At 35.6% G+C, this 19,629-nt stretch overlaps 1 protein-coding gene and 1 pseudogene across 2 annotated transcripts; one reads left to right on the top strand and one right to left on the bottom strand.

The window, feature by feature from the left end:
• Nucleotides 1–2,024: 2,024 nt before the first annotated feature.
• On the bottom strand, nt 2,025–19,083 carry BTF3L4 (basic transcription factor 3 like 4). Of its 2 annotated transcripts, none has more exons than XM_016120326.2 (6): nt 18,975–19,083; nt 15,755–15,821; nt 12,226–12,339; nt 3,906–4,107; nt 3,020–3,079; nt 2,025–2,483 (listed from the first exon to the last, which is right to left on the bottom strand). In XM_016120326.2, the coding sequence occupies exons 2-6, from the start codon at nt 15,806–15,808 to the stop codon at nt 2,437–2,439; spliced, it is 477 nt and encodes a 158-aa protein (XP_015975812.1). In that variant the 5' UTR covers nt 15,809–15,821; nt 18,975–19,083; the 3' UTR covers nt 2,025–2,436. The 2 variants fall into 2 exon arrangements, with proteins under 2 accessions (XP_015975812.1, XP_036089822.1); XM_036233929.1 differs by lacking the exon at nt 18,975–19,083 and adding an exon at nt 16,962–16,986.
• On the top strand, nt 18,476–19,329 carry LOC107497900 (annotated as a pseudogene).
• The last annotated feature ends 300 nt before the right edge of the window (nt 19,330–19,629 follow it).

Genomic DNA, 19,629 nt, shown 5'->3' with positions numbered 1-19,629 from the left:
TAAAAAATAAAAAAATGAGGGATTGTAAGCTGACAAGTTCCTTGCAATCTGTGAGGTCAACCAAGGGTTGCCTCGACTAAAAAATAAAAAAAGTCTTTTTTAATTAAAAAAAAATAATAAAAAAGAATGTTGACTTATTATACACAGGAGAGGCCAGCTATTAAGAATTATTGTCAACAGGATAAAAAGAAATATTGACCAGAGATCCTCTGGGTGGGTAGTTAAAATGTGATCAAAAGGGAAAAAGAGGAAGAAGTATATACACCACAAAAAAAACTTCATGGGTATTGATAAAAATAGGCATCTCTGAAAAGATAAAATCACCTCCTTGAGAATTTTCAGAAATGAGGTTCACAGAACTACATGAACAGAAGAAATGTTAAGATTTAGAAACATCTCATTTGACAAATGATAGATTTCAGAGTAGTTAGGTGACCTGCTTAGAATCACATTGTTGTTGCCAGAGTATGGACTAGGACCCAAGTCTTCTGTCTTCTAGATAAGTACTATTTTTCATTCACTGTACTACCCATCTCTTTTATGTCCCTAATCACTTGATGCACCACCCCCCACCCTCCACCCAACTCTCTCTGCTTCACAATGTGCCCCTTAGGGATGGTCAGAGGGAAAAAATTCTGGACTATGTAGACCATTGAGAGCTCCTGATCTAACAATGGATGAAACATTATTTCAGATAATGACTGGGCTGAAATTCATTTGGGGGTGAGGAGTCAATGGCAAATATAAAAGAAGGAAATTCTGTAGACAACGACAAGCACAAGAGGAAATATTATCCTTTTGTTATTTTATCACTTATTTTATTTTGTAGTTAAGTCCATATATTATATAAAACATAACAGGAAAATGAATAAACTTATAAAATAAATTGAGGTGATTAGATGAAAAAAACACAAGAGCTTCGTCTTTGTGTCTGTAGATCTCTCGATATGTTATTGGTCTTGCACTTTAGATATCAAATAAAGATATCTAGCTTGAAACAAAAGTTGATTTGCTGCAAGGTTAAGCCATAGTTAGTTTGATGATGGGCCAGGACATGATAGATTTTCTAAATCTTATTCTTAAATATCGGCTATAACAAATGCTGACATAGCAGAATGCAAGCTTTTATCAGACAGGAGAGAGAAACTTGAATGAATCAATGCAACTTACCTCCAAGTCCTCTGAAAAGAGGTGAAATACTGTGTTTTATCAGTGTTCTGCCCAAAGCATTATTCTAAGCATGCAGGAGGATACTGTGAGCAGCTATAATAGTAAGATCCAATCTAGAGGTAGGTTCAAGGCCAAGAACAGGAGAGTGGTTAAAGAAATCCTCCTGGGGCCAGTAACGTTTCATAGAATGCCCATTTGTGCTGGGGGATGAGTCAATAGCCTAATAGCCTATTTTTTTCTGATTCAAAAAGGACACTCTCAACTTCAACCTTGCTGAAAAAGAGGCATTTTGCACCTGCTATTAAGAACAGCTAGGATACAGGATAAGGCTGGCATAAAATTATTTAGCAAGCACATGCTAGCTCTTCCAGTTTGAAATCTACCGAACTATAAAATCAAGGGGGAAATAAAAAGTTGAAGACGGAGCTGTTATTCCTCAAGATGAGGGAATAAAGTCTTACAAAAAGAGGGATTAGGCACTCACGTAACTCAGTATGGAGAACATTCTTCTGAGGCTAGGTGAAAGATGAGGAAGAGCATTACCAAAGGCTGACTGGGCCATTTGGAGACCAAAAAGAGAGGAAAAAGGACATTTAGGAAGAAAACTAGAAGAAATTCTTCTGGGTCTGACTAGGTAAGTGAGTCTAAGGCAACTGCACCAAAGATATGCTACCCATTTACACCAGCATGAAGCTGGTGAATATATCTCAAAACCTTTTAAACCTAGAGAAATGTATAAAAAATGTTAACTGAGCAAATTAAAACCAAACCTCCAAGGATAAAATCTCCTCAGATTTGAAATCCAAGAGACTCACTTTTCATTAATTCTGTACATTCATAGAAAAAAATAAAAGTAACAAATGTAAAGATTTGTTTTATTTCTACTGGGGGAAGGAGGATAAATAGAACTGTTTTCCAATTTGCTCTCCACTGTATACACACATACCCACACGCATACATAAACGTACATACACCAAAAATACCCAAACAAAAAAATGAAACAAAAAGCCAAGAATCAAAAATCAAAATACCCTCAAACTGCACCATTACTTCGTATTTTGACCAAAAGAACAGATCCTGGGAGGAAGTGCAAAATGCAAAATCAAATGACCGAAAAATGCTGAACAAACAGCATTATTAATATACAAAATATTTATATTACTGAACTAGTAACAGTTGATGTTCTCCGTGTCTGTGAAACTTTGGAACCACATAGCTGATTTGTTAAATCTAGTCCATGCCAGCTTCCAAAAACCAGAAAAGATTTTAGTTAGCTTCATTTTTTGATGCCTCATCAAAATTTTCCACGAGATCTGAAAAAAAAGTAAATGAATTAAAGATACCAAAAAAAGAGGTAAATAAGATTCCTAACTTCTAACCTCAATAAAACAAAACCATTGCTACTAAAATTAGCCTGAAAATATACAGGAAAAGAGGAAGAAATGAATTGGCGGCATTTTACTATCAATGCTTCATTTATCTGCTTAAAACAGTAATCCTAAGGAAATGTTAGTCTTTTTTTGTCTATGCAAACTACTAAGGTAAACAGCATTTTCACATGTCAATTGAAATTCCCACAGAAATGTTTTAATAATAACTATAAAAATTTATAATCACAGTGATTCCAAATTTCCTAAATGCAGAGCTTTGTGTGACAATTTCTTATCCTAAGTTCTAAGTGGGAGGGCTTTTAAAAGTTCTTTGTCGTTAGCTCATATTCACATCATTGTGAATCAATTTAAACTCGAGAGCTCAACATCAACCAAAAAAAGCTGTAAGTCATTATACAATTAATTAAATGAGATAAGCAAAATGCTAAAAATCTTAAAATTAAAGAAATGTGACTTACCTGGAACGTCATCATCCTCCTCATCAATATCTTCTGGTTTTGGTGCTTTGCTATCCAACACTATGAAAAGTTTGTTTCAAGGTTAGTCATTGGGAACAAAGATGTCTACAGGCACATTTATTACTGTTATATCCTTTTCTCCTGTGTAAATATAACATAGTTTTTCAGAAAAAAGCTAAATATTGTCTAATCTAACGCCATATTTTTTATTTAATACTAAAACCAATAAAACTTTAACTTCATTAGCTATATACTAAATACAGCTGGCAATTTCAATGGGCAGTGATGGTAAAATTTATATGCAAAACAGGGTACTTCAGATTAGTTTGAATAAAAAGACATTTTGTTAATTTATTTTCCAAATAAAAAAAATCAATAGTCAAGATTTTTTCCATCTCTTTTGGTATAAGAAAGTATACATCTATGTAGTACAAGCACTGAAATAATAGGCTCTGATTTTTAGGGGTGACAAGGCACACTTGCAACCAGAACTATCTTGGAAATTCAGAACATATGGTTGCTGCATCTAGAGTACAATCGACAATATTTAAAATGTAGTTCTGTGGTAACACTATGTTCTTGTCATTAGTCAGAAGTGAGTATCAAATTGTTCATAAAATGTGGCCTGTAGATCCTGGCACTTTCCTTTAGGTAGTTACTCTCAACACTCTATCTTACTACCGAAATGTATCTAAGTATTCCTTATGCCACATTGCATTATTATTAAAGAAAAAAAATCAAAAATTTCTGAAACATACAAGTAACATTATAAAAGTAAAAGATACATACATGCAAATCCTTCCAGTACAAAATGAGACACCTATTAAATCAGTAGGTTCTTTAATTAAAGCAGGGAGGAAAAGAAGTACTAAATTAAAATACCAACCTTGCCGAGGGAACTGTTCGGCTAACTTCCTAAGACTTGTTAAGCTGTCAGCACCAAGTTGACTTAATATTCCAGGAAGCATTTCTGTGATTGGTTTGGCTTCTGCATGACCGGTAATTGCAAAGGTGTTAGCAGAAAGGGAAGCTTGGACTTTGGGATTGTTGAAATGAATAACTGTCCCATCATCTTTAATCATGTTTACCTGTAGAGCATGAAAGAAAAATGTACTTCACATATTAGGTACAACTAAAAGTATCTTTTTAAAAACAATTTCACCAGTTATGTTTTTTTGCTTGGTAGTTATGTAATTGCAAGGTAGTAATTATCTAAGCTGTGCATATGGGTGGGAAAAGACCCTACCAACAAAGTAAAATGGTATAGATGGCACAAATTACTAGAACAGTCAAAGAATCTAAATTTAAAATTCAAAGACTTCTACTTTGAGAAAAAAGTTCATGTCCACATTTTTAAAAAATGTAATAATCAGCCAAGAACTGGCTTCTTAATGAAATACCCATTATCTTACTCAATTTATACTATCAAAACAGATACCATTTGGTGGGTAGCGTCTTACTTAGGGGGTGGGTTGTTAATGAGATAAGAGTGTATAGTAAAAATAACCACTGAAAATCCATAAAGAACACTCAGAAATGTAACCAATCAGGTGTTTCACTCCTTTGAACGTTTAGTAAACTTAAAGATTTCAACTTGTTCTCATCATGTCATTTTGTAGATTTTGTCAGTTCCTGTAATACGTAAGTATTGCTTCTCAATAACTTTCAATAATCTTTGTAAAATGTCAAAAAGCTCTCCCAGCCAACCTGCCTGTCCACCTGAACATACTTTAGTAATTACTGGGAAACTTTTAAAACCATATTCACATTCTTTCTAAAGCTTTCACCAATATGAACTGACTGTTTCAGGGTTGATTTAATCCATTGCCTGGGACTTACTGAAAAGTTTGAACATGAGCTATTTAAAATGTTATTTTTCTTTCTTGTTTTCTGTGTTTTAGTAGAGTTGAATGTGCGTAAGTTAAATGTGTAAATGATGTGATTCCACTATGTAGGTGACTCCACTGGATAAGTTGCCTTGGTGGTAACATGCTTATTACATAAAAAGGTTAGGAGAGTTAATTCTTGGCTTCTTTAGAAGCATTTCATGATCCATCTAAAAAGTGCCCTTGTCACAATCAAGCAGAGATGCTCATCTCTAAGTGTTCTCCATGGTTAGTGGAAGTGGGCTTTTCTTCCTCAGAGGTGATCGCTACCACTGATTGACAGCACCAGAAATGAAAGGGAAGAGAGGGGCTTCTAAATTTCAGGCAAGACCTGGAACACAGAGAAAATAAAGGCAAATCCCCTGGAAAACTATAACTAAACCCCACAAATAATTTCCCAAATTTTTTTCCTGAGAGAAATCACCTTCAATTCTCTACCCTCCCCTCTCCGAGCATTGTACTTGAGGTTCTATTATGTATATCACACACAGTAAGCATTCAATCCAGCTGTTCTAAACAAATATTGTGAGTTAAAAATACATTAATTTTAGAAAGAGATAAATTATAAAGTTCTGAAGATAATTATAGTTAAATTAGAAAAGTTCGATATTAAAAGTGGCTAAAAATCTTGGAGAGAAACAGCTTGAGAAGGAGGCAGCATAGTAGAGATGAAATTAGATGTTGCTCTGGATCTACCCTAGAATCTCATAATTTTAATCTGGAAAAAGAATAAAGACACGGTAGGACTATATTTTCCAAATCAAGACCAAACCATATAATTTAACAAAGGATTTCTATAATACTTCCAGGTATGAAAAGAGTCTCAAATATTGGAATCTGAGATTTTTAAATTTTGCAGACGTTCAAATCACAGATTGGAAATCAATATTGTACCAAAAAAGTCAGGCCACATATTTGTCTTTTGTTGTTGTTTTTTATCTTGTCCATGTTATTTGTTGAACTTAGAGGTCTTCTAGATCAAATCTGTTGTTAAAGAAATAAATAATAAAGACAAGAGCTCTTGGTTAAGCAATGTACCCAAGGACAAATAGCTGGTTATATGTAAAACCAGAACACAAACCTGGGTTTCACGACTTTGGTTTCCTTCCTACAATGTTATTTGCATTCTTAAAACAGTTATTTGCCTGTAAAAATTCAGTTCTGTGGCCCCATGAAAGCTTGCTAGAGAATTATTTATCTCAGTGTATATATATATATCTTCCTGGTTACAAAATAAATAAGAGGCTCACACAGAGCCAAAAAGAACAAATTCATGAATTTTCCTTCTGTTCAACCTTCTTTTTCAAGGCCTTAATGTTAAGTCATATTTTATGTCTTGATGTTGGTCTTTGTAGTATGAAATATGCTGTTTGAGTTTAGTGTGAAAAGCAAGATGAAGTCCATCTCAGACTGTGAAATAGAAATAAATTTATTAGATTGTTTTAAATGGGGTTGTATAAAAGATGTAGCTTCATGAATAAAAAGATCCAGAAAGGGGTAGAGAATTTAATTTTAGAATACAATGAAATACTAGAAGTTAAAAAGGCCAGAATATTTCATTTCAATATAACATTCCTTCCTCTCTACTGAGCAAATGACACAAGCTATTAGAAACTATCAAAGGATGAATTGTTGGGCTACTCAGTTAAGACACTTCCCCTACTCTTTTAGAGGCAAAAGGGATAAGAAATTTGTTAAATTCACAAAGCAAATTGTATACATTTTATATATATATTCACTTATTCCAATGATTTTGCTTGTTTGGTCTAAATAAGTCATATAATCTTAGATGGTATAAGAACAAGGAGCAGACAAGTAAACAAAGACTATTTAAACCAGCTATTATACTAGCATTCAGGTCCCCTTTTCAATCAAACAGTCCCTTTATATCAAAACGTTTTTCCACTTAACAGGTAATTGAAAGTAAGGATGCTACTTGAGCAATTGGAGGAGGCATATTTGAAACCCCAGTACAAAACAGCAGGTGCTCTTGCTCTTATTTTTTGCTCTAACAACACTGACATGTCTTGTAGTTACCAGAAAGTATTCTGTCCTCTCCTGCCTAGTGCATTTAGACATGCAGTTTTAACTGTTTAGAAGAACCTTTTCCTGCTTCTCCATGTTGCAAATTCCCATTTATCCAAGTCCTGGGTCAGATGCTTCTTTCTCTGTGAAAACTTAAGGCGGTTTATAAACCTTCTGCACTTCATGTGATTTACAATTAAATAGAATTGCTGTAGAATAATTGTATTTACAAGAAGGTAAACATCTTGAGGTCAGAGACCACACGTTACTAGACCTAGTATCCCCCAGGTGTCCAACACGTAAGTCACTCAAATTTGCTGAATGAAAGGACACCTCCTATACAATTTATTCTAAAATCATAGATACTGTCAGACCTCAACTCCAAAATGCTAGATGAGCAGTCACCTCAAGGTTTAGAAACAGCACTAGTAATGCCCCCATTGACGATGCACTGAACCATCTGGAGTATATCTTTGGCCTGACTTTTCCTGTTGTTCTGAGCTTTCAGAATTAGCCCAACTGTCCTACAAAATTTAGGGCCATTTTAAGTCATCTGAGGCAACTGCTGGGTGGCACCATTGTGTTGCTATCAAAAATTTAAAAACCCCTGCTTTTGCTAGCCTGTGAGTTAGGCACACACATTAATCACAGCAGCCTTCTATCTGGCAAATCTGATGCTTTAGTTCTACACAGCAGTATGTTTTTATGGCTATAGGAGGCTTGCAGTTATACTTGACTACTTGACACCATAGCTGTTGCCGACAACTACCTTCTCAGTTCAGAGAGGAGGTTTAAATTTTTGTGATTTTTTTTTTTTTTTTTTTTTTTTGGATCCAAGTCCCCACTAAGCCAGGTAGCTGTAGTTCTGAGAATTGACAGTTGTCTTAAAATCAATTTACTGCCACTGCTTCCTATATATAGTAGCACCTTAAATGTTTATCAGAAAATTCATTTTTTATTGCCTTCCTCCTGTATCTTAATGGAGTGAAATAACAGACATTTTAAGAATAAGGCACATAACTATCTGGGGTTTTGTGAGGCTAAGGGATGTCTTATTTTGGATTATGGGTTTTGCACATATTCCCATAAGTCAGTATCTTTCTCAATCAATCCTTCTAAGCTCAGCACCTGCTTATTGCTAAAGGCTAGTATAAAGTATAACCTATTATCATTGATATAAGCTAACACTAACAGCCATCATTACACTATATGATATGCTGGGATCATTTTCTATTATACTCTGGTGGCGAGAGCCTGATGAGATGAATTCTCTACAGCTATGCTGTAGATAGTATAAAATGGCATACCCTTTCTGAAAAGCATTTGCCAATATGGATGAAGAGTTCTAAAAATGTTCACGTTCTTTCAGCCAGTAGCTGCATTTCTAAGAATCTATCTGAAGGAAGTCAGAGATGAAGCTAACTATTTATATACATAAAAGTCCAACATGTGATTCTTTTATCATCAAAGCATTACAATGTATAATAAAGACATGCTAAATTATGGTTATATGATATGTTGGAATATATGTAGACATCTAGACTGATGATTAAGAACAGTATTTTAACAATGTAAAACAATTTGTATAACATGCTATTTGGGTTGGGGGGGAGGTTCCAAATTGTATACCTAGCTAGTCTCAGATATGTATATGTACATATATAAAAATATATGCATACAAAAATGGGAAAGAAATACAAGACTAACAGTAGTTATTTCTGGGTAATGGTATTATGATCAAATGTTAGTATCTTCTTCATAATTTCTACATACCTTAATTTTCTACAATGACAATATACTTTTATATTGAGGGAGGAAAAAGCTCTTTTAAAACAAAAGATGTTCATCAACAGATGAATGGATAAAATGTGATATTATCCATACAATGGAATATTATTCAATTATAAAAGGAGTGAAGTTGATACATGCTACAACATGTATTAACCTTGAAAACATTATATTAAGTGAAGTAAGCTGGCATGGAAGAACAAATATATGATTCCACTTATACAAAATATCTACAATAGGCAAATCCACAGAGACAGACAGGTCAGACATTATCTGGGCTGAGAGAAAGGGAAACAGGGAGTTAACTGCCTAAAGGGCATAGAGTTGCTGTTTGGGATGAAAAATTTCGGAAATAGATAATGGTGGTGGTGGTTGTACAATATTGTGATATAATTAATGCCACTAAATTGTATACTTAACATGATCAAAATGGAAAATTATATATATATGAATATATATACACATACACATATTTAACCACGATAAAAATATAGTAAAAAGAAAAAAGCAGGAAATTACAAGATAAAGTAAGACTGGTTTGGAATGATAAGGTGGATGGATCATAATGTTTCCCTTTTCTTTTTCTAACTCAGCTGTCCACCCATCAGCACTTGAGGCTCTAGTTGGAGGAAGAAGGAACTGTGGTAAGAGTTAACCAGTAACTAGGTACCCTTCTGTACAAATGGTTCAGGAAAAATAACCAGGGAAAGGAAAATATAAAACTTAGGTGTACAATTACAAAATTTACATTCCCAGCCCTAAGCTTTCTCCTGAGCTCCAGCTCCCTACAGCTAACTTCTTGCAGAATAATTCCTCCTAACCAGTATCTCAAACTTAAAAGGCTTAAGACATCTCAACATGGGAGTCGGCATACTATAAATAATAAATAAAAATGGTTCCTGTTGTCGAGACTCTTAAAATCTACTGAAAACAGACTATTTGGTTAATAAGTAACCATTATACCCCACAATATGAAGTTGTAATAATAAATAGCAGAGCAATTTAAGCTAAGGGCAGGGAAGTACAGAAAAAAAGGTTAATTATGCTTAGAAAGATAGGGAAAGTTTCATAGAGGCAGAATTATATCCTAGTTAAGATAGAAGCTGTCCTCTATAATAGTAAAATTCTATGCAGCAACTAGGCCATATGAGTTTGAGATTCAGATTTTTGGTGACATTTCACCAAATAACTCTTATAAAATCAACTCTTTCTGAGAAATGGAACAGTTCCTATTGTTGATTCCTGTTATCGGGGAAGAAAGGTGACAACAGTCACTATATCCAACTATATTACCAAATAAGTACATCCAAGTATCTTCAGATGTCACGGAACAGAAAACATTTCCAAAAATTCAGTCCTGGATTACACTCTTGGAGTGCACCTAGGAATTCCTTGCTAAAACCTGGTCATTTACTTGATTTTGTATTGAACCAGTCTCTGAGACTCCCCTGCCCATTACTTTTTGACAGCTTTGGATTTATCTGTCTTTGGTAATATGTAAAAGAAACCTACATATTATTATAACTATTACATCAAATCAACAAACTAATGAATAAATAAAAGACCAGAGAAGCTTGTCTCAATCCAAACAGTCCTTCAGTTTTTAAAGTTTCTGAAGAGGACATAAATTAAGCGTTGGGAGTGGGAAAAATCACCAATACTGAAAGTAAGATTAGAACTTGGCAAAGTCCATTCAACAAGTTTTTGAAACCCACCACTGGCCTCTCTGCTCCACACCCACCAAACTGAGTAATTTCTACTTTTTTGATGTTTTGAAGGTCTAAGTACAGAAAACAAAGTAATATTATTTGGCACTGGTGTCTTCTCTTTTCAAAAGTTTTTACCTGCTTTTCTTAAACTGCCAAAAAATAAAAAGATAGTATATTCTTCAGAGTTCAGTACTTTGAAACAAGTTTAAAATATCCCAAATTTTTTTAAAACTGTAATTAATGTTATTTCATCTAAGACATTTTTTCACATCGTTTCTGAAAATTGTACATGTTTTCATGTATACATTTAATGCAAATTTCTTTTTCCCCCTCCTAATAGCTGTTTTAAACCAAATATGTGTCATCACTTTCTTTATAAAAATTGAAAGAAAATTTTACTTTAGAGTAACATTAAATATGCTTGAAGCAAGCCAGATTATATATAGCATACTAGGTATTCCTAAACAAAATTATTTTAGATCTGCAAAGCGTTATATAAAGTAGAAATATCTTAGTTCTCAAAAACCATTTTAGAGAGAAAAATAAAAATCCTCCCTATCTAATTTTACAGCTGTTACTTTGCATTGTTAATGATATTTATGCATATTTCCTCTGGACAACTAGTTGGTGAGGGTTGGAAGACAGCATACACAGGGGGGCACTCAATGAGAGTGTGTACTTGCCTATTATGTACCATTTTCTGTGTAATGTTCAGGAGCTATGGTACCTCAAAAAGTTAAAACTGTAATGGCAATACTAACAAAAAGAAATTCATAATTCAGTTTAATAAATATCATAATAAAAGTAAATACGGGGCATTATGAGGCACATAGGAAAGGCACCTAACCCTTCTTTGCAAAAATGTGTATGTGTGCTACCAGGAGTGCTTCTGAGAGGAAATAACATCAGCATTAAGATCTGAAAGAGGAAAAAGATCTGAAAAAAATATAAAAAAGCAATGTCCATGGAAACACTGATGGGGATTTCTTTATCTATAATGTAAATAATGAATTCTGTATAATTCTGTATGGCAGGTGTTCAATAATACACGACATAAAGCAAGCAAATACTTCCCCTTTCTTTGGTGAGGTGGTACCACACATAGTAATGGTAATTCAATCTAACTTATGGCATTGAAAATTTAAACATCAGTAACTATCAGAAATGAGATCTTTAGGCAGAAGTGGATCTAGATGGTAACGGATCACAAATAGTTAATGTTATTATAATTGTTCTTGTGTCTTTTGAAATAATATCAACATTTGGCTTCATATTTGAGAAAAGTAGTATCATCAAAATATAAAAAAAAATGATTTTTTAAAAAATTTAACCGAATATTTTTGAGAGAGGACTAGTATGAAATCCAATCCATGGAAAGCTATTGCTAGAGCTTCTTGGCTAAGGTAATAATTAGAAAGACTTTGTAGAGTAGAATAGTGGGAAAATAGGGGGGAAAAAGTCCACCTTTTTTGAAGAAATCTTGGAGTTTATTTCTATATTATTTAAAAGTCTTTTATTTTTACATCAAAATTCAAAATCAGTTCCATAATTTTGTCATACGTGAAAAACTTTCAGTCTGAAAACTATGATGAATTCCTTAACTGTCTACTAAAATCATTTTCTGGTCAATCACCCAATTTTATACAGTAAGCAAATACAACAGCTATAGTCCACCAAGACATCTGAGTGACAATATCAGATTCTTCTAAACTGCTGTTTTACGTTTGAAAAGTGTAAATAATTATTTGTGAATATGCTTTTTGTCCACATAATTTAACAGTTTATAAAGTGATCATACCTCTTCAATACCAGCTATGTTATTCACAGCCAGTTTTTTTAGAGAACTCTGAAGTTTTTTGTCATCAGCTGTCGCTGTTCTATGTACCACCTTCTTCTTTCTGCGAGCTGTACCCTGAAAAATAATCAAACAGAAGGGTTTAGCATGGCTTGCATCTGGCAACTGCAATCACATGTTTTCCTATCCACAGTACCCTAACTAAAACCCACATAAATTGCTGACTTAATAGTAATGATTAGTAAGACTGCTCAGAGTTGTATTTGTCAGCCTAATCCAGATTTTTGAAGGTCAGTTCTAGCCAGTTCTTATTTTATCCAATACCTAGCCTTTATTTCAACACATTGTTTCAAAAGTTTTCTAATAAAAAATAATTTATAACTTCATGGCAATTTAGTGTGCTTTATAACAACTTTCAAACATTATAAGGGATGCTTTTTTTTTTTAACAGTACCTACAATCCCCTCACAATAAAATCTAAAGATATTCTAAAACTTTGGAGATTATGACATAATTAAGAATCAAATGCCTACTATATGAATGTTCTAGAGCCTAGAATCCAGTAATGAAAAAGATCAAGTTCTTTCTTCAAGGGGCTTACATTACAGTGAGAGAGAAAAGTCAATAAATATATAAACAAATTAGATCATTTCAAATGGGGCAACAGTATTAAGGGAAAAAAAAAAATAACAATGATAAAGAGTATTGGGTGGGAGCCAAACACTACTTTATTAGATCATTCAGGGAAGGTCCCTCTGAAGAGATGACATGAGTTGAGACCCATGGGAAGATCCAGGGGAAGAGTGATCCAAGCAGAATAAAACAAGAGTGAAACTATTGTGTCTCCAGAGAGAAAGTAGGCCAGTATGGCTAGAGCAGGGTAAACAATGAGAGGGGAGGAGGAAAATGAAATCAGAAAGATAGGCAAGAGCCAGGTCATGTAGTCTAGAATACCATAGGCAGGAGTTGGATTTTATTCCAATTGCAAAAGGAAGCCATTGGAGGGTTTTAAGCATAGAGATGACTTGATCTGATTTCTGATTTTAAAAAAATGACTGAGGTTGCTGTGAAAAATGAACTATAATAAGATCAATCAGGAAGCTACTATACCAGTCCTGATGACATGAGGGTTGTGGTAGTGGAGATGGGGAGATGTCATAATGTCAGAAGAACAAACAGAATTGGATGCAGGATATGCAGAAAAAGGGAATCCAGAATGATACTTAGAATTGGCCTGAGTAAAGACGTTGAAAAAATATACTATTTACTGAGATAGAAAATGCCTATTTCTAAATGGATACTTTGAAACTCTAAATATATTTTCCACTGAAAAACAATTTAAAATAATGGGTAAAATTCCTGGGCCAATTTACAAAAATGAAACCTAAAGCAGAACTGAAACACTAACGAAAGCAGCCTAAGTCTTAAGGGCTAAACTTTGAGACCTGGCAGGAGTAAAGGGAAAAGACATGGAGATTTCTGTCTCTGGGCAGCTCCTGAGGTAGTACTCAACCTTACTGGGGGCACACAGAGGCTTCAGTTTCAGCAACTCTGGGGTGGGGTGGGGGTGAGAGAGGGATAAGCTCTGTCAGTAGCAGCAGAGATTTAACGAAATTGTTTCTGAAGTATGGATTAGAAGTGACTATTTACATAGACACTCATTTATTTGTGAATGTTCCTGACTCAGGGATAGCTCAATTGCTTGCTGGATACGTCAATTCAAATGATCCTCAGACACCTCAAATTTCAATATGTCTGTAAGCTTATCAGTCTACCAAACTATTCTTCCTATATTCCTAAGTTTTGTAGCTGGCGGTACCACCACATATTCGGTCTCAAAAGCCAGAAACATGGAGGTCATCTCAGACTCTTTTCTCTCTCCTTCATCCCGCATATTCCATCAGTCAATTCCAACTCAGAAATCTGTGTTCCACATATTATAGCAATAGCCTCTCAATTTTCTCCTCTATGCAAACTTCTATTTAATTTCATTTTCAACATTGCCAAGAGTTACTTTTCTAAAAATGACTGTTACTTCCTCCTTACAATCTTTCAATAGTTCCCCCTTGCCTATAGGATAAAAGCCTAAACTCCTAGTGTGGCATATAAGGCTAAAATCCAACCCCTAATTACCTGGTTTCCTACGATTCTTTATCCATTATATACTCTAAACCAAACCATTTAAGCACTATGTTATCTCAGCATCCTTTGTGCCTTTTCATGTATGAGAATGACAGTCCCTTTCCAACCTACCTTTACCCTCTCACCTGGTGATCAATTCTTATTCTCCAAATCTCAGCTCAGTGATGACTTGTCTCCCCTATGCCAAGAACCCCTGTACTTCATTTTTTAAGTTTATCATTCTGTAGTGTGTGAGCATGTCTCTCTTCCAAGCTGTGTCAAGAGCAGGAAACCTTGACTTGTTTATCTGCTATATGTTTGGCATACAGTAGGTGCTCAACAAATTAGTTAAATGAATGAATGTACCAACCACCCAGTTTAAAATATATATAATAGTGATATGCTGTATCAAGCTCTTCAGGTATATTCTATGGTCCCTAGTTTTTGCATTGGTACATTATAGTATATTCGATGCTACAATGCGACTACTTTAGTTACATGTGTTACTATGATTCTAATGTTATAGAACAGTATCACTGTGAACGAGGGAGAAAGTACTAGTCATTACTTCCCTTCACCTTCTCCTGTCCCCATCACCAGGCGCTATGGTCATCATCAAAGAAAATGACACAATGGGGCTGCTACATAGTGTCCTACCTACCCCTCTCCCCAAATCTAAGGTAAGCACTGTTCTTGCTTTTCCTTTTGGAAAGGCTATATTGGGCAGAGATAAGGGCAGAATATTCTCCTTGAACCTGGGGCCAAGGCTAAAGGGAATCAAAGATTTTTGGTGCTCAGAACGAGCTCTTCCTTAGACTTCAAAATACGTAGAATAAGAATGCTCATGTTCACATAAAAAGGAATTTGGGAGGAAAACCTAGCAATAAACAACATATACAATCACCTTGAGCATCTCTAATTAAACCATTTATAAACCTAATTGTAGCAGTAAGTGCATCCAGTCAAGAAGAGGTAACCTTAACATCTGGAATGCACTGCAGGTGAGTCTAACATAATCATAGCTACTATTTATTAAGTATCTACTCTGTGCCAGCCACCATATTAGGTAGTTTATAAATAGTACTCTAATCTTTAGAAGCATCTTATGTAGGATTACTTCTATTTTGCAGATGTGAAATGGAAATTTTACAAGGGTAGATAACTTGTCACATAACTACCATAAGTTAAGAGGATTCAAACAAAGGTGGCTATTTTCATTGTACCATTAGAGAGAGAAGTCTTGTAGTTTTCTATTTTAGATTTAGACAAGTTATTTTCAAATTGGAATGTGGTTTGATCTTGATTACTGAAAAGATTTTAGATTGTCAATGACCACAAATCCAAAATAATAATAACAATTCTATCTGATAATAATACATTTGCCTGTCAATTTTTCTTACACCACACTCACCTTGCCCCCTATCCGGACCTGAGCCTGAAGTTTGGCTAACTTTTCTTGATTCATGCTGTTGGTAAATCTAAGGGGGGAAAAACAGATTTGTTAAAGTCACTGTTTATCAAAATAAAATAACTGTTTATGCAACAGTACCTTCTGGCTCACTGAGCTTACAGTATTTATCACCACCATGATCATTTTAATATTGTCTATAATCTTAATAAATATTAATAACTTTTCTAGTTTCATAAACCAGACATTAAAAGAACCAAATTAAATAATACCACAAGGGAGTCAAATATACAAATAGAAAAAAGAATGAGATTCAAAGTTACCTATTTGAAGATCCCTTCTTAAAAGCATAATTTGGTACTCTGACATTCAGTAAAACCTAACCCATTATAAAATCTCTGTAGGCAGGCCAGTTTTTCCCTCAAAGACCTCTATAGCAGAGAGCTATTACTAAATGTTATTAAAACAACCTTTAAGTAGACTTTTTTCTCCCAAAACACATTCTGTATTTGTAAACCATAAGTAGAAGACCAAAAAAAAATAATAATAGACAAAGAAATTCAACAATAGGCCATTTAGCTGTCAAGATATGAGTTAGTCATGTCCTCTATTCAAGGTCAGATGATATGTTAATAGGGACGCAGACCCAGATTTTCAGACATTCAGCGCTTCTGCACTTTCCACAGAATTCATACAATACCTTGCACTGATATAGTATGTCATACTTGTTAAGATATTCTTGCATACTGGATAAAACCCCACTGCACAATTTGACAAAAACATACTTCTGCTTCATAATACTAAATTTTCTGGAGTGGGGAAGTGGGGAGAAGGTAAGAAGATTCTTAAATATAAGCTTTTTACAGCTAATCTTAATTTTGAAAATTCTGAGAACATATAAAGTCATGAATTCTAGTCTGGTAAGTTTTACTAAGGGAGAAAAATTCTTAAGCTTATAATGGGTCATAAAATTCCATACTCTATATACAGAAAGAAGCCAATGTTAAAGTCTTGTTTTACTTGTTCTGTGGATCAGCAGATCATTACTGATATTGAGAGATGGAAGAAAGGACAAGGTTGTTAACAAATCTTTTTTTGGGCCAATTCTCTAACCTCTTTATAATCATTCAGATGAAAAAAGATGAAATAGAATCAAAGATTATATAAGCACTAAACATTCTGTATTCTGACACCATACTTAGGCACTAACCTGTATATATCTCTGCTTTAAGGCCACAGAAAGTCCAGTTCTCAAATAACATTGAGAATTTATGATTCCTTAATCTTTGCTTAGTACTCTATCCAATGCTCAAGAAGCTAAAAACACTCTTATAGGAGGAAGTGTGATTAGAGTACAGAATCAATAGTCTTAGGTGTGTACCAATGTCAACTTGCCATAGACTTAAATTTGCTGATGTAAATCCAAATTTCTACACTTAATATTCACAGAAAAGGACCAATATTCACTTTTCTCAAAGGAATTGACCATAAAGGTGTAATGAACTAACAAAAAGCCTAAAGACTTTTTTTTTTTTTTTTACAAAATAGGTTCTAAGTGATAATACTAGAACTAGACACAGGGTAAACCTTTTGGGACTCTTCATTTTGAGGTGACAATCCCTGAGAAAAGATGGAAGAGAAGAGGCAAAGTCAAGATAGACTCCTGACTTCTTTAAAAACAAACGCAACAAAGTTAACTTTTTATATCAATGCATAGATGAAAGAACAGATTCCAGTACAGGTAATTAAGACAAGACAACAGAGAACTTGTTCCCAAAGAGTATCTCAGAGAAAAAGCATTTTAGCTAGGTTGGAAGCTCAAAGGGGTAGGGGAGGAAGAAGGGTGGTCCTTTGACTACTATCAGTTTGGGGTGTGTAGAATTCAAGTAGGAAATTGGACTAGATTCTATGAGAGAAGATATATCAAGCTCAGAATCTGGATTAAACCTTAAAGATCACCTGGTTTAATTTCCTATTCCTCAGCCAACCTGTACTATATTGTCCTGTATGTAAGGCCATCTCAAATACCTGCAAGCAGCAGCAAGGTATAAATTATAAACAAATTAAAGTTTATTTCTTTCCCAATTAATAGATTTGCCAATGGGGGTCCAGAAGGAAGTCACTCCCTAGGCCTAACAGGGAGAATTAACTTCCTAAGGCCATATGATTAATGAGTTCTTCCCTGGGGATCCTAGAATCTTTCAGCCCTTCTCTCAAGGAATCAAGAAAGGGTGTAAATAATGAAGTTTTAATCAATGTTTATTGAGTGCCTAAATTCCAAGGATTATGTTAGGCACTTTCACATACATCGTTTACACAGATGAAATAATTTCAACTTTTAGTCTCAACTTTTTTATTATGTGGGGTTTCTCTAAGGAGAAACACGGACTTTGGAATCAAAAGGATCAAGGCTCAAACACTTAGGGTTTCGGAAAGGTATTTTACTTCTCTGAACTCGTGTTCCTTATTAGAAAAGGTTTAACACCACACACTTCTCAGGGTTGTTTTAAGGGTTAAAGGTTAAGTTATCAAGTACAGGGTATAGCTCACAGTAGATACTTAAAAACTGGCAACTATTGTTACCACTTACGAGGGGACATCTAAGGTATAGTGAAAGAACGTGGGAACGGAAGTGGAAACCGCCATTCACTAGTAACACTGTGCCTGTCGGTCAATTATCAATTTCCTGACAGCCTACTAAGCATCAAGCAGCGTGTTGGGGCTATGAAGATGGGCAAGACAATGTCTCAGAGTGCGAGACCGACTTGTAAACAAATACTGCCATTACGAGGTGAAGAGCACTGCAACATAATTCGGCCCCAAGCACAGGGGGCTGGGGGCTGCGAACCTTAGTTTCCCTGTCTGTAGGGAAAGATCAAATGAGATGACAACAGACAAGCTGTATAAAGCTCAAAGTTCACAGCATCGCTGTTGTGAATATTGACGAGTAACAGGACAGAGGCAGGGACGGGATCTGGGTGGCAAAGCGCGGGCCCGCTCGCCCCCACAAGGGGCGGTGGTGCTGGGGACTTTCCCTCAGGTGCCGACCCCCAGCTGCGCCGCCGGTAACCGACAGGACAGGCTAGCCGCCTCCGCCCCCACTTGGCACGCCACGGCGGAAGTGGCACCCCGAGCGGTTAGCGGGAGTCGGAAGAAGAGGGCGGGGGGAGACCGTGCGCAGCGGCATATGCCCTTGGAGTGGCGGGACCGCCGGGGGTCTCACCTGAAGCAGGGAGGGTCCTCCAACACCAGCACGCGGTAAGAGCAAGATGGCTGCCTCAGTCGAGACAGAGAAAGACGACGGCAGTGGCGGCGGCGGGAGCAGTACCCACGTGACACAGCCGGCCCTCACTAGAGCAGCCTATCCAGGGAGAGCATTCGCGAACTACAAAGCCCAGCGTGCTCTTTGCCTCCCACTAGAAAGCCGGCAGGTGCAGGTGGCCGCGCTGCATTCTGGAGCTTGCAGTCTTCCGAGTGTCTCATTGTGTCGGTGCCTATAATATCGTAGGGAGACTAATAAAGGAGGTGTGTATTTTTGTTTGGGCCTGTACTTTGTCAGATGTCTTTCACTAGGCGTTAAGTAAGCGCTATTGGACTCTACCAGAGTGGACTCAATTAGTTTCCACCCAGGAGGAGAGACGGAAAATTTTGACCTGTTATGCATCAGAGAGGAAAAATTGAGGTGAAACGCTGGACCCACAGCTTAAAAACAAAAGTAGATTTAACCAGAAGAACTTTTACGCTTTAAATGTCTGCAATGACTTATGTCCTGGTTCCCTGAAGAAGCTACGTCAATTTTGCAGCAAGAGATACTATATTTGGTTTTCTCGGAGCTTGCATCAGTAAGTTGCATAATTGCATAATTCCTGAGTGGAAGA

The sequence above is a fragment of the Rousettus aegyptiacus genome, unplaced genomic scaffold (genome assembly GCF_014176215.1).
Source record: "Rousettus aegyptiacus isolate mRouAeg1 unplaced genomic scaffold, mRouAeg1.p scaffold_m13_p_1, whole genome shotgun sequence".
Lineage (NCBI taxonomy): Eukaryota > Metazoa > Chordata > Mammalia > Chiroptera > Pteropodidae > Rousettus > Rousettus aegyptiacus.
This window is presented reverse-complemented; position numbering and strand designations above follow the sequence as displayed.